The sequence below is a fragment of the Chamaea fasciata genome, unplaced genomic scaffold, assembly GCF_029207755.1.
Source record: "Chamaea fasciata isolate MVZ Bird 193981 ecotype frontalis unplaced genomic scaffold, bChaFas1.0.hap1 SCAF_7, whole genome shotgun sequence".
In the NCBI taxonomy this organism is placed as follows: Eukaryota; Metazoa; Chordata; class Aves; order Passeriformes; family Sylviidae; genus Chamaea; species Chamaea fasciata.
Genome location: NW_027094092.1, coordinates 48,146,551 through 48,161,742, shown reverse-complemented (window position 1 = coordinate 48,161,742; position 15,192 = coordinate 48,146,551). Strand labels below are relative to the sequence as shown.

Genomic DNA, 15,192 nt, shown 5'->3' with positions numbered 1-15,192 from the left:
TTCTACACAATGGCATTAATAAGATTAACCTGGGCAATTAGCCGGTGCAGCAGAGATCAAGCCTAAATCTGGGGCCTTTCTAAAAAGCCCACTAATGGAAAGGATTAAGTTAATTTCATTAATTCTCAATACACAGACTCGGGCTGCTTTCACTCCTTTGTGTAACCCCCACCTCTTCCCCACCAAAAAAAAGGGGAGAAAAAAAATCAAATCTGGTTTTGTTTGTCATCTACATATTACCAGGAACTAAATCCAGGATGACGTCGCCTGGGTATAAAAAAGGGAAGAGGTTCAGATGGATTATACTCCGAGCAGCCCTCTGGGTTGAGATCAGTAAACAGGCGAGAGTTGAGGGGGGAAAGTTCCAGGGGTGGATCCTGCGCACACGCACACACACCGCACACGCGCGCACAGACACACACGCACACTCTGCCCGCAAGCTGCCCTCGGAAAAGGCTCCGTTCTTTTCGCTCCGATCCCTTTTTAAAATTTATCCCAAAAGTTTCGATTTCGTGTCCTTCCAGCCTCTCCCCCCCTCCCCAGCCACCACCTACCCTCCCTCCCGCCCTCCTCCTTCCCTCCCCCGGCCGGTCCCCGCCGCCCTGCCCCGCACGGTTTGGGGCATGCCTGTGAGCATGTTCAGCATCGACAATATCCTGGCGGCCAGACCTCGCTGCAAGGACTCGGTGCTGCTGCCCCCGAGCGCCGCGCCCGTCGTCTTCCCCAGCCTCCACGGGGACTCGCTCTACGGCAGCGCCTCCGACTACGGCGGATTTTACTCCCGGGCGGTGGCTCCCGCCTCCGCGCTGCCGCCGGCCGTCACTGGATCTCGGCTCGGCTACAACAACTACTACTATGGGCAGCTGCATGTGCCGGCGTCCCCCGTGGGCCCTTCGTGCTGCGGGGCCGTGCCCCCCCTGGGCGCCCAGCAGTGCTCCTGCGTCCCCCCCGCAGGTAAGGCGGCCCCGCGTGGGACGGGGCGGACGGGCCCCCTTTGTTCCCGGAGCCGCGGAGTCGGAGCGGGTGGCGGGGAGCTGGCGGCCCGCAGGAGAGCGGCTGAGCGGCGCGAGGGGACTTTTTCGGGACGGGACGGGACGGCACGGAACGGGGGTGGGGGGGAAGCAGCGGTCTCATGCAAAGCCTATCGTCGACTCGTCTGTCTGTCCGTAGGTTACGAGGGCACTGGGTCAGTCCTGATGTCCCCTGTTCCCCATCAGATGTTGCCCTACATGAACGTGGGCACTTTGTCCCGGACGGAGCTGCAGTTACTGAACCAGCTGCACTGCAGGCGAAAAAGACGGCACAGGACTATCTTCACTGACGAGCAGCTGGAAGCGCTGGAAAACCTCTTCCAGGAAACGAAATACCCAGACGTGGGTACCAGGGAACAGCTGGCCAGAAGGGTGCACTTAAGAGAGGAAAAAGTGGAGGTACTTTGCTTTCTTTTTCCTTCTTCGACGCTCTCCCATTCGCACTCAAACGCGCTCGAACCGGATGTATCGCAGTGCGGCTCCAGCCCGGCTCTGCCAGCGGAAGGAGAGCGACTGCTTTGAGGGGGCAGAGGGAGAGTTTTTTATTATTTCCAAGTACCCTTCCTTGGGGCGGCCGGCCGAGCCTGTCCCGGGGCTGTGAGCGATTGTCGGCAGGCGGCTGTGCCTCCTGAAGGCGCCCGGCCGGTCCCACCCGAGCGGCGGCTTCCCCCGCCTCCCTTCCCTCCCTCCCTCCGTGCGAGCGCGGCCGCCGCACACCGGCCCCGGCAGGGCTCCTGCGGAGTTTCGGCCAGCTGCAGCTTTGCATAGTTTTATTTTTATTTTTTCCCCCTCTAATAATTTAATTTCTTAACGTAACAGGTTTGGTTCAAAAACCGTCGGGCGAAGTGGAGGAGGCAAAAGCGATCGTCTTCAGAGGAATCAGAAAACGCACAAAAGTGGAATAAAGCGTCTAAAACGTCACCGGAGAAGAGACAAGAGGACGGGAAAAGTGACTTGGACTCTGACAGCTGATACTTCTAAGTGGGGGGGGAACATTTCCCGTGGACTGTCGGATACGCTCCAGAGGATGCTACTAATCTTGCACAAGATCTGCCTTGTTGGAGGGGGAAAATATCTGTATATAATGTACAATGCCCCGAGCTAATTCCGTGTAAATAAAATGTGTTGCGGAGGTGTTGCACAGGTAGACGGCGGCGCGTTTGTTCACTCTGCGTCGCGGGGAGAGGGAGAGGGGAGCAGGGAGCGATGGTGTTCAGCTCCCCGGGGAGCAGGGCCGGCGTTGCCGGCGCAGTTCGCGTTCAGCGCTGCAGGATCACGGTGCGAAAGCCGGCGGAGGGCAGCGCGGGTAGGCGAGCTCCGCTCGCCGCAGGCCGGGGAGCTGTGCTGTATCTCGCACCCGGAGGGAAGGGACTGAGGCCCGGCCAGCCTGATCGCGAAGGGGGCAGCCCAGTACGAGCCCGAGGCGGCCGGGAGCGAACCTCGCCGCTCCCCTCGGGGCTCCTGCGGAGCCGCTCGCCGCGCTCCCGCCCCGCCCGCCCGCCCGCCCGCGGCCGGGGCGCTTGTCCCGTCCCGGAGCGCTGCGCCTCCCCCGCCGCGGCCCGGCCCGCCGGCCACGATGCCCTTGGGAAACACCACCAGGCGAAGTAAACCCGGCCTCACACTTGTTACTCTGTCCTGTCTCCCTGCTCTTTCCCCTATCTCCCTGAAGTTGTGCCTTGTTGAGTTTCCGAAGCGTTTGTCTTCGACCGTCGTTGAGAAAAGCTATCCCTCTTAAGCGGTGCTTAAAGTTGTTAATAAATTTTAGACATAGTGAGATGAGTTACGCATAAGGGGAGTACGAGCCCTTGTGTGCTGCTTTTTTCGGATGTTTCAGAGGAAGTTGCCAATAGAAGTTTTCTCCCCTTTGAGTCCGCACCTTTGCAATTACGAAAGCAGAGACAGCCTGGTCTCATTTTACTCTTCCCTCTACGAGGGCCTCGTAATAGAGACGTCTATTCCCCTTTTAAAACACACGTTCGTTTTCCTTTTGCTTTTTTCCCTGTTCAGAGCTCTGCAGCTCAGAGATCATCATTTCAGAGAGGAACCACGGCGGTTTCCCCATGGCATTGTGCTTAGGGAGACCCTTCTGCCACCTTGCCTAAAAGACTGCTCATAAAGTTAGAACAAATAACCTGAAAGTGTAAAGCCAATTCAGATTATCTCTGAAAAAACTTCATGCTGTGCCTTTCATTCAAAGTTAAGTGGTAGGGAGCTGATTTTTCTTTATTACAGCCCGTAGCATCACCTCTATCTATTGATCTCTCCCAGTTTAGACAAATTGTTTTTTCAAATGTGCTTACCATTACTTCCAGTGACACTAGAAAGGGTCAACTGCTGTGTTGCTTGGCCTTGTGCTTTTTCCTATTTTTCGTGATATATCCAGTTTTTTATGGGTGTTGTAACATGATGTACATGTAACATGGTGTGTACTGCAGGTGTTAGTGTGATAGAGCCAGTGTTAGTTCCTGTCTGCTCAGATAACTTTTTAATGGTAATGTTTCCACATAGGTGCAGTACCTCTTTATGAGAGATCTCTCACCATGTCAAGATATGGGAACAGCTGCCATGGAAGCATTTCAGTGTGGTTTTGTGTGAGCTTGTCCTTTAGGGGGCTAAGAGTTTCACAGCTACTGCCCTCTTGAAAAGACAAAATCTAGCCTCTTGTTCCTCAGTGCAGCAGAGGAGGAAAGGTAAAGGATAATGGATTCTTCTTCTCGGATACATATAATGATTTGGTTATATGGAGCTATTGTATTTTGGAGATTCTACTCTATTGCTATGGATGCATACTTGACCTCTGTAAACTGTATTGAATTACAACACAACAGCACTAAAAATTAGTTTTCAAATTACTGAAAACTAGACTTGAAAAAAGTGGTTTGTTATACTCAGAAAGTCTCACTGAGTGGATTTTTTGTCATCACCTCTGTATTTAGTCATTGTTAGGTTTTAAAGTGCATACTTTATTTTCAAATAAAAGCCAGGTCTAAGGATAATATTGCCCAAGACTTTACAAATGCTTATACATTTGTGTTACTTCCATGTGCAAATATCCCTACTGCCACAATAGGAGCTTGGTAAGATTTTGTTTTGTTTTGCATTTTTTTTTTTTTGGGGTGATTATTTTGGAAGTCACTGTTAAAGGTCTTACCTTGTATAGTTGAATGTGGGAGTTAAACTGGATTTGGGTTTGTAAGAAATGGGATTTAAAAATATTTTTCAATACCAATAGGAGTTACTTAAATTTGCAGTACATATCTTTAAAGATACTTAGACTTTTCCAATGGGAGCAATAGTGAGAGTGGTGGAAGCTTCCACCAATTGAGAGTGGTGGAAGCTCCAGGTCACCGAACATGCCAGTTTATGGATTTATCGAGAACTGTTTGTTCTTTGGAAGCATGGGATGTGATGTAAGAATTGAAACTTTGTATTCCAAAACACAGTTTCTATCCATAGAATTAGAATGATGAAATCACCTCTGATTTCTTTAAAATCACATTGTACCTTTGTCTGTGTTAATTTTTGAGTTTTATATAAACTCTTTATTACCATAAGCTTGATCTTGCAGTCACAGGTATCTATTGTTATTACTACAGGTAGGTGTAGATTGACTGAAGTTAATAATATGACATTAAAATCTAATTGAAACTCAATTTTAATCTTGACCTAAAATCTTAACCTTACTAAAACTGGTGTCTGTGCCATTAATAGGAGTAGCTGTCTCATTCTTTTTCTCACTGGTGTTTGTTGAAAACCTAAAGGTTTCATCCTATCTGTTTAGCCTACAAAATGAGATGTGTGCAGTGTGGAAGTCTGATAGTGAAAAAGTAGTGTGAAGATTTCATAAAAAGGATCAAGAGAGTTGAAAACTAAGTTATTGAAAACATGAGGGGGATTGTATTAATAAGATACATTCGCTCTCATTCATTTGTGTTGTTTTGTTGGCATATTCCATCTCTAGATGTCGGTCTGGATTTTTATTTTAGGAGAATTCCTACATGCCAAAATGCAAATACCACGTAGCAGCTTTCATTATTTTCTCTTTCTGTTCATGCAGAAGGAACAAGTCAAAGCAAGGGACCTGTACACATGCTATGTTTCAGCAGGTTCAGCTCTAAAAAAGGGTTTTTTTTCTAAAAAAACCCTTTTTAGAAAGAGTTTTTTGTGGTTCTGTTTGTTACCACTTGTCTAAAAAGGAGATCAAAAGAAATTTTTTTAAAAAATGTATTTGGTTGGTTTTGTCTGTATTGCCTCCACTGCAACATACAACTTTGTATCTTGGGCAAACATTCTCAGAGGATAGGATGGGACTGAAATGTGTTGTAATGCTCATGGTACTGAGCTGCTGTTAGGGTTTTACAATTTGAGTTCAGCTTATTGCTGTCTTACTGATTCTCTATGAATGTTGGACTTCTTTCTTTCTAAATTTCTGTCTGCAGAATGAATAATATTCCTCTCAGATCTCACAGGGGAGGTGGGTTGAGTGGGGAATTATAAGAAGAAACGTAAGCTACTTTGGAGGTTCACTGCTGTAGTGCAGACTTATTCCAGATAATGCTATGCATTATAGGTGTAATGACTAAATAATTATACAAAAGGACCATACACCAAATAAATCTCCCTGACACCAAGCTGGCTTAAGTTACAGAATTCTATTGCAAGGGAAAAGTAGGGAGAGCAATGTGTGGTAAGGGTCCAATGCAGAAGTTTTTCTTCTGTATGGAGACTGAAATCTGACGTACTATCTTCCTTGTGCCATCTGCATTCAGATAGCAGAAATTTGTATTTCTGTTAATACTCTATTTACCATATTTATTTTTGTATTTCTTGTTTCAATGAGTAATGCTGGAAAGCAGAGGTCAGGATTTTTTTTTTGCCTGACGTGAAGTGATTTATTATCAGCTGAGAATCTGGATCTTTTTTTTCCTTTCAGTTTTACTAATACTTGAGTGAACTGTTTTTGAGCTTTACTATAGTGGGATCCTGGGAATATAAACCATGAAAACTCTTTCTTACACGTGACTTGTGAAGCAAACATTTGGATTAGTGGAAGTTATAAAAAAATGCAACATTAAGGTGAGTTCATATTTTTTGTGCTCCATCTGCATTTATTGGTTCTCTGGGATTAAACACTGTGGAGCAAAAACTTAAAGAGTTTTTGTTTTATATTTTACCCCCCTAGGGTTTTATTCCATTTATACTTTATTCTTTCCACTTCAAAGACCTGGTGAACCTGGACTCAACCTAGACAGAGAAGTTTAGTCAAATTGCCCTGTTTTTCTGGATTTGCACTTTCCCTAATTTGATTGGAGTCTGTTACACAAAAGTAACACTTATAGCTGCAAGGTGTTGGATTGTAAGAAATTAATACAACTTTGAAGTGCCATATCTCTGTAAAGTATCTGACAACTCTACAGAAACCTGTATCTGAAGAATTCAGATACAGAAAGCCAAAATCTGGAGAATTTAAATTTAAAATCAGAAAAAGGAATCAGAGTTCTTACACTTTTGTATTCAGGATAGAGTAGATGTCTACAGTCAGAGACTACATCCCTCGAGACATAAGGCAAGACTTAAGGCACAACTGAATAAAACAATAATGGAACAAGAGAAAGGCCAGGAAACTTGTTAAAGCATAGAATTATCTACAGTTGAATGTTGGAAGTTACTTCTCCTTTGTCTTCTAAATGACATCTGAATACTGGTGTTTGCATTTCTTTTCTATTCCTTTCAGGCTTATCTTGGAGATGTGGAGCTTATACCTACAAACACATCTAAAACATGTGCAAGCCTAGAAGTTATAATCATTCCTTTGCATTATATCCAGAAAAAGAGTCTTCCCCCAAAACTCCAAGCATTGAAATCCCACCAGAGTTTGCCTTTGTGTATTTAAGTACATCATTATTATTAACATTATTATTATTGCCTTTCTGAGGGAATTTATTCAATGCTTGCTGTGCAGTGACTGCAGAGTGCTTTCTTGACAGTGTACGTTGGGCTTTTTCACCTTCATTATGCCATGAAGCAAAAGGAACAATTTTGGTGAACTGTAGCCCCCTTACTCAGGATTCAATCCTTCAACAGGATGCCTGCAGAGCTTCTTCTCCCCTTGCTGTCCAGGGCAGGTGCACCTGTGAACATGGCAGACACAGTATGTACTTTTCCTGGAAAAACACAGGCCAAGGAATGGAGTGCCAGGTTCTGATGGTGTCAGTTCAGTGGTTTGGTTTGTAGGGAAGCATGACAGACTGAGCTGCAAACTACAGTGCTGGAATGAGCTGCTGAGCACAAGGATGAGAACATCTGAAGCTGGCATCCCTCTTGACTCAAAGGTATTACAAGTGTAGAACCTGAGCATAAGTGTATTTATTTCCTTATCTGGGGATTCTGGCAAACTGCCAAAGAGCTTAGCTGTGAATTTTCAGGGTGATCCTGAGGTGCGAAACTACTATTGCTCCATTTTGCTCTTGGAAGTGCTGAGGTACTTCTTTCTCCAGGGGACACACAAGAAGTCTTTGGCAGGGTGTGGGGAAGCAGAAGTGATGACATTTTTTCACTGGTGGATTTTAATGCCATCACCATGTTTTCCTGTTTTCCTGCTGGAAATTTGACTTTTCTGGTGAAAATAAGGTCTTCATGGTTGATGTAATTATATATATAATTTCACTTGGTTCATAAACAAATTACATGTATTTTTGCCATGTCCATGAAACCAAATTGAAGGTTAAATTAATGGAAGGTGAGTGAATAAAGGGACAATATGGTTTGAGGGTATGAAAGACATATTTTTAAAAGCCACAAAATCAGAGACCTAACCTACTTTATTTGCACATCCAAAAACTCTTGTCGAGTGTTGCACGTGCAAGGAATGCAGTACCAGCAGAGAACGAGTAACTTTCTTTGGAAATAGAAATGGAAAAGAGTTCTTTTTATGCCAAATTTTACCCCACGGTGGATAATTACAGCCAAGTTGTAAACCCCTTAAAAGCAATAAGGCACCAGTATAATGAAACACATAACTGAAATTTACTGTACTTGTGTAGATTGCAAGCTTACTTTTGAATATTTAGTGTTCAACTTCTCAAATCTGTAGTGTTCACAGAGGGCTTATAAGTGCTAGAATTTTGATTAACTGTCTCAAATAAACTACTGCTATTGTTATCACTATAAATCTCCCTAACCAAAGAACCTCAAGGAGGCTGATATTTTCTGTGGAAACTGTAATGATTTAAAAGGGCATGAACCCAACACCCTCTATTTGGGGTTTCCTGTCATTACATAGAAAGATTCAGGCTTCATTTACATCAGTTATTAGGTCTTATTTGTTTAATATTACTTTTTCATCAGTTTTATACTGTGTTTGTCATGCACATTTTTTGAACACACTGTGTTTTCTTTCAGTTGGCCCTAATGGTATAGAGACAGCTCTTCACAGTGAAACTTACTCACCTGAGACTCCTTTAGCCTGGTTGAAAGGATGATGTGGAGGCCTGATTAAAAACCTTTGTGAATTAATGAGAAACTTTTTTCTAGAGCTGTTAATATTTCCCACTGCCATCAATGAAAGCGTTTTCTTTGCAAGGTGATCAGTGGAGAGAGGGCATTAATGCCTGGTCAAAAGGGACAGAACCACACAGGAAAGGATCATTAGAAATCCTAGTGGAGCTTTCTCTCCTTAAAATTCTCTAGCTGCCCTGCTCTGATTTGTTCAGCTAAAGTGGTCCTTCTCACCTTTGTAGAGGTGCAATTTTAATGGTAGAAATGTGTTTGTCACTAAAGTCACTGCAGTTAGTACAGTTGTTGCTGAAATAAGTTTAATCCATGTATCTGGATTCAGGTTAAAAGTTTTAGTGAGATACTTTTCAAGCCATCTCCACTGAAATAATTGCACAAATACAACACAGTCTTTAAATGAGCAGTAATATTGTTAGCAAGTGTTCCTTGACATAGAAGTAGGTGTTTTCCACGCAACAAGGCTTGACTAGGGACAACATTAGGCTCCCGGAAACTGTGTGAAGCTTATCTCCACCAGCATAAAGGCAAGATAAAAGTTTATTGATACCTATCATTCTTGGCCTTAAAAGAACATCTGATTTACCAGATGTTTAAGAAAAGAACAGTGTTCCTGAATTGAGAAGCAGCTGTGTTTTTCTCTGCTCAAGTATTCATTGGCACAGCTGCTTCAGATATCCGGGCATCTAAATTATTCTGACATCAGGAAAAAACACTGAAACAGGGACTGATTATGGCCATATTGCTTATGACGGTTTAATGCTTTGGCTGACTGATCACTGAGAAAACTGTTCAGTCACCAGGCACATTGCAGTTAAGAGGTTAGTAGAATTCATGTTGAGCACTGAGAGCTAGGACATTAGGTGCTCTAGAGTCATTCTTTCTAATATCAGTCTCTTTGAAGCAGCTGTCTTGAGAACAGAAGCAGTTTCCATTTCAGTTTCACAGTCTTTTTGGTTGCACACTGGTAATTTTGGTATTGGCTAGATGGATCTCAGATGGCTACAAAATTAAAACAAAAAATGAAAAGATAATAAATTTGATACAAAAAATAGTCTCAAAAAGTCTACTAATTTGTGTCTTTTGAATTTCTGTACATTTTTGCTCTTCTTCTCTCAGTTTCCAGTCTAGGTTTTCTTAAAAACCACTGGGCATTTTAATAATGTTTGGGTACTACTTTGGAGCCACTCTATTGATACCAATAAATCGATTTGCCTTTTAAAAATAATTTTTGGATCAAAACAAAGTAGAAATACAGCCATCATAGAAAAGTATCTGAGAACATTTTTGGAGAAACAAATCTAGGGAGTATAGTCTAATCTTCACCTCTGGAGGCAGATCATGTGACCTGGAAACAGAGAGAAGAGCAGGCAAGAGCCACTTTTCCCTACTTTTCCAAGTCAACTAGATGTGAACTCAGTACATCCATCAGGGGCTGTAACTTGCTGAGAGGAATTGGTCCACAAATATAGCCAATAACAGCTTTTGAGGGTTCTAGCTGAGGACTAAAACCATTTAAGGTTTGATTAAAATTTTGTTTGTGCACCTGAAATTTTGGGATTTTTTAAAAAACAGTATGAGATACACTTTATGTTTATTTTTGGAACAAAAAACTTAAAAATCATTGTTGTTTGTAGACCATCATATATCTTTGTTTGGGTTTATTTATTTTTATAAATTCTTACTGGCAGTCCTTCCATTCTTGTTGCAGCATAAATTGTGAAGAAAAGAATTTAAACTTGTAAATAACGAAACCCTTCTGACTCATTTTAGAGGCCCTAGTTCTTCCTTATGGCTCATGGTTGTGCATGTGAGAATCAAAAAGTGGAGTTCCATATAAATGAATCATCTTTGGTATGGAAGTGTCTTTTGTGCAGAAAAAAAACTGTGGAAGGTTATGCTATAGCTGATGATGCATGACTTACAGATTGTATTTGAAAGGACTGAGGTCCTTCTAAACCTGTTTCAGCAGATTTGCACCCATATCTGGCAGATACAAAGTGGAATCTATTAACAACAATGAGGTGTTTAAAATACTTGTGAGGCCCAGAGGATAGTGTTCCAGGCTGAAGCCTCACTGAGATAGGTCACCTAGAGACCAAAATGAAAAATATTGGTAGTATTTTCAGCACAAAATGAGAATGAGCAGTACAGTTTAGTGGATAAGACACTAGTATGGGAGTAAGAGAATTTATCTGTAGTTCTGCTGTTAGAAACTCTGAATACCTACTGTCTCAGCTGAGCCAGATATGTTTCCATGTGTAAAATGGAATCCATTCAATATGATATCCATAGATACTAAATGATATGTACTGTTTCTTCATCACAGTGTCTTCCGAGCAAGTGTTTTCCTCTATTTACTCCAGATAGAGGCATGTTTTAGGTTGGAAAATAAAAATATTGTGATAGATTTGTAATACCAGGTCAAAGAGGTTCTTGAGAATGAAATGCTCCGCAACCTGATTTAACCTCTGTTGCCTCACCAGCAGTAGGCTGATAAGTTTGTAAATTAGAAGTCACTTTCCCCTCTGACATATTATTTAAAATCCATTCTGAAAAAAGGATAAAACAATTTAGATCTTATCAAGAAGGTATCTGAGCCAGGGTGAGATGCCAAGGAAAAATTAGGTTGGCCCTCTGTCATCTATTTTGCACTTCTAGTGGAGGGACAGTGTACAGGCTGTAGAAGATGTTGGGAGAGTAAAATGGGGAATAGAAGCATATAAATCCATGGGTTTTTTCAAAGTGAGAGCTTGCAACTGTTTCTCTTCTGAACTGTTTCCAATGTGTATTTTAAGAAAGGGATGGATCTAAAGGATTTATCACCTGCCCTAGCCTGACAATGCAGAAATTTGTGAGTTTGACAACCTCATGATCTGGATCTGGGTGTGACATTTTTACTGGTTCTTTAGAGTGTATGCCTATATTTGCTTTTACAAGGACAACAATTTTTCTTTCAGTGTTGTCAGCATGCCACGGAGAGGTCTTCCAGTGCATAGTTACTAAATGTGCTTGTAATCACTAACAGCAAGATAAATGCTATTGTTATACATTGTAATTTCATTAATTTGATAAAATCTCTTATGGCTTGTCACTTGCTTCCTATCAAAATAAATTACAAGGATGTAGTGCTCCACTGTGGTAAGTGGATAACCACTTTGTGGCAGGTGTTGAGCTGAGCTGAAAATTATGGCAACCTCAAAGCAACTGTTTGGAGTGATGGGGTTTAATCTATTAGTACTTGTAATAGTGTGGGGGTTTTGCACCAGAATCAAGTGTGTGATTTCTCTAAGTAAATGGCCGTTTCTGCAGGGATGGTTGACCAATGCTTTCCCCCATCCCCTCTCTCCTCCCAGAAAGGACAATAGCTAAGAGCAAAAGGTCTATAAAGGGAGTAAGGTCTTTGGACTGACTATAGGGCAACTGTAAAATGTGAAATGGATGAGATCTCACAAGGCTGGCTGCAAGCGATCTGCCAGTCTCCTGTGCTCTGGAATAGCTAAGTTCTTGATCCAGGGCAGGAGACACAGCAGCTGGGATCTGGCCAAATGTTGCAGCTTGCTGACCCTGCTCATGCCATTACTGTGTCCTTTGCAGTAGTAGCAGGAGGTCAGCCCTATTCCATTTGGGGACTTCCTCAAGCCAGAGAAATCCCTAAGGAAGCAATTAAACTACAACAATCTTCATAGTAACTTGCATTTTAGCCTGTGATCTAACTTTGTAACTCATGATTAAAAACTAGGTAGAATACTGCTGTTTTTTTCCTAACAGTAAGCAAATCTATGTGGTTAGTATTTTATTCCTACATCTTGAGATGTTATAAACATTGTAAACATTATAGATAAGATTGTAAACTGAAGTTATTTATGCAGCAAAACATAAATACATGCCTTGATTAGGTCAGCTGGTAAAAATAATCTGTACTCATTATTGCTATCTAACTTTATGGAGTGACCCAAATATCTTACAGAGCAAACACGATAAAGAAATTTATTCTTCAAATGCTGCTGCTCTTTAGGGACTCAATGTGTGACAGAACTGCATGTGTTCCCCACACAGGGTATCTGAAGTGCTTCAGGTGTGAGCTTGCAGCATCTCTAGCACATCTTCTCTCATAATGGCTTGTATACATGATTCAAATCAGTGGAAATTTTAATCTGTTCTTTGCATTTTTGTGTCTTCTGGTGGCCAAAAGGACAGTTTCAATCTTGCACATTTATAGAATACAGTTCTTAGAAGAATTTTATTTTAACATGTCTATGTTAAAAGAATGTTTTACTTCTCCTACCAGCAGTTATTTACCTGAGATGTGGGAAAGTGATTGGGGAACGGGGGAACCAATGGTGTTCTTGGAAAAAAAATCTTCATGTCCCCATGACAAGTATCTCCTGGTAGAAGGCAGACTGCCTAAAGCAGCTTTCACCAAGAGAGGAAAAATGGGAATACCCGGAGTGCTTTGTCCCTTCATTACCAGCACCATACTAGTGCAGTTGGAAGTTAGTACTGTGTCACGTTTCAGTCTGTTTCTGGTGTTCAGCCTTTTAACCTGTGTACATTTCCAGCAATGTCATGGATTTTCTGCATATCTTTACTTCTTGCTGCCTGTAGAACTTTACTGCCCTTTAAAATTAAAAAAAAAAAAAAAAAAGAAATAAATTCATTTTTCCCTGTTTGTTTCTTCAGCTATACCTGTTTGCTCTAAATCAGCTTATGAAGTTTTGTTCTGTGTGTAAGTATGGCAAGAGAAGAGGGGAGCTTGAAATTTAAAAAGGAATTTATGTATATCTCTGGTCAGATTAACAACTGTTTGACCTTTTCTTATATCCAGAGAGCTGAAAGTGAAGTGAAGTGAACAGAATGAATAATGACAAACTTCACCTCCTCTGAAGTCTGGTCTGTATATGACCATGTTCAGAATGGTTGCTCTTACACTAATTGATAGGCATAACTTTCTGAAGCTGCATTTTATTGTTGCATTTACATGCATGTTGCATGTGCTGGAAATCTCATGCTGATTCCAGATGAGATACATCTTCTCTTAGTGGGACATTTTGGTTACATCAACAGTAGTTGCTCCTAAAAACAAGCTTAAACGATGTTGGTTGTGGTTACAGAATTCAGCTCATGTTCTGAGGTATTCTTCCGAATTTTGCTATGGTCCAAATCCACATCTCTCTCTTCTCAGATAGTGGAGCTCCAGAAATGGGTATGATCTGGCCTAAAAGAACATGTTTGGCACAGTGCTTGCTCATTTAATTTCTGCTGTCCCAAACCACTTCAGTGAGGTTCAGTTTACTCATGAGAGATATTCTATCCCTGTGGTGGAGAAATTCACCAACTTCTGATGTGGAACAGGCAGAGAAAGCCAAATGCCAAAATGTGTTTGTATAAATACATATGCTGGTGTGGTGATCCTTTTGTAAACTCTCTGTACTTGAGAACCTTGTTGGATTTTGAAAGCTCCTTGGAGAACAGGGGGAAAGATCTTTAACAGAACTCTAACTTGCAAGATAAACACACATTCCAAGCAAAAATATTTTTTGGTACTTTTCGGGAAATTGCACTATTTGCCTTAAACTAGCATTTTAGGTGAGACAAGAAATTCAGCAATATGTCATCCCAATAAAAATTCTACAGGACAGGAATATGTATTTCATTTGAGCTACCATAGGCTATTTTTAGAAGTTTTAGCTATATTTTAAAATTCGGTTACCTTGGGTTTATAGTCTTAGTTGATAGTTGGGTCACAGTGCCAGTCTGAAGTGGTTTCTTGAAGTAGTAAATATTTCCTCTGTAGGTCAGTGGGGCTCAAAACTCCTTCATTCCCACACTATTACAATATTTAATTGAATCACGACATTACACCGTGCCAGTCAGTGGCCTTTTCAGTCAGATTCTGATCAAATTTCAGCAAGAACAGTGGATGTCAGCAGTGCAGCAAAACTGTTTCTTTCAAAAGATTCTTTCAATGGCAAAGGTACTACTTTTGGAACAGATGCATTCAGTTATGCCCAGTTTGTAAACTCAAAATTTCCAAGAACAGTGTGTTTTGAGAGTTTTTCAAAAGCTAAGCTGGAGTTAGACGTGTTTGGCAAGATGATGTTAGAACTCTAGCAGTGCCACAGCAGTCACATATGAACTGAGAGCTGACCCAGCTCTGTCAATAGCTCTGATACGTGGTTATTGTCACTTTCTGCAGGTCCTGGAGATCTCTTGATTAAATCTTGACATGCCAGGTTTGAGTGGCTTTTGAGAGCTGATGCAATGACAGCAAAATGGAAGGGATATCTGGCATACATTTTTTTTCTGCATTCACTGCATGATTTCAAACCTCACTGGAGTCAGAGGAGTTGAACTTGACAAAGTCATTAATTCTTTGCTCCTGTTCATGTCCTTACTCTCCAAAGTGCTTTTGCTAGCTTTAATAAACACGGAAGTTCATTATGAAGCATACCATGGGTGCATTATTTTTGTTTCACTTTTCACATTTTTGTAAATGGAAAAAGGTCCATGGCAGTTTTTAGCTTAAGAGGGGAAGACACTAATCTAATGATTTTGAGAAACCTTAGGTCCTGATCCGTGGCTCTGGGGTTGTTTTCTGTTTATGTCACAGCAGCATTCAGTAGCTGCAGATCACAGCAGACAATGT

The 15,192-nt window shown here is 41.9% G+C and overlaps 1 protein-coding gene across 1 annotated transcript; it reads left to right on the top strand.

Annotated features, from left to right (window-relative positions):
- Positions 1-250: 250 nt before the first annotated feature.
- On the top strand, positions 251-2,178 carry GSC (goosecoid homeobox). Its single transcript, XM_066186915.1, has 3 exons — positions 251-954; positions 1,171-1,430; positions 1,851-2,178. The coding sequence occupies exons 1-3, from the start codon at positions 258-260 to the stop codon at positions 2,001-2,003; spliced, it is 1,110 nt and encodes a 369-aa protein (XP_066043012.1). The 5' UTR covers positions 251-257; the 3' UTR covers positions 2,004-2,178.
- Positions 2,179-15,192: the final 13,014 nt, after the last annotated feature.

What these genes read in the sequence shown, in the direction of transcription:
- GSC (XM_066186915.1), top strand. Translation starts at nt 258, where the DNA reads ATGACGTCGCCTGGGTATAAAAAAGGGAAGAGGTTCAGATGGATTATA. An exon ending in CTCCTGCGTCCCCCCCGCAG is followed by an intron (nt 955 to 1,170) that starts GTAAGGCGGCCC and finishes GTCTGTCCGTAG; the next exon opens with GTTACGAGGGCACTGGGTCA. An exon ending in TAAGAGAGGAAAAAGTGGAG is followed by an intron (nt 1,431 to 1,850) that starts GTACTTTGCTTT and finishes TTAACGTAACAG; the next exon opens with GTTTGGTTCAAAAACCGTCG.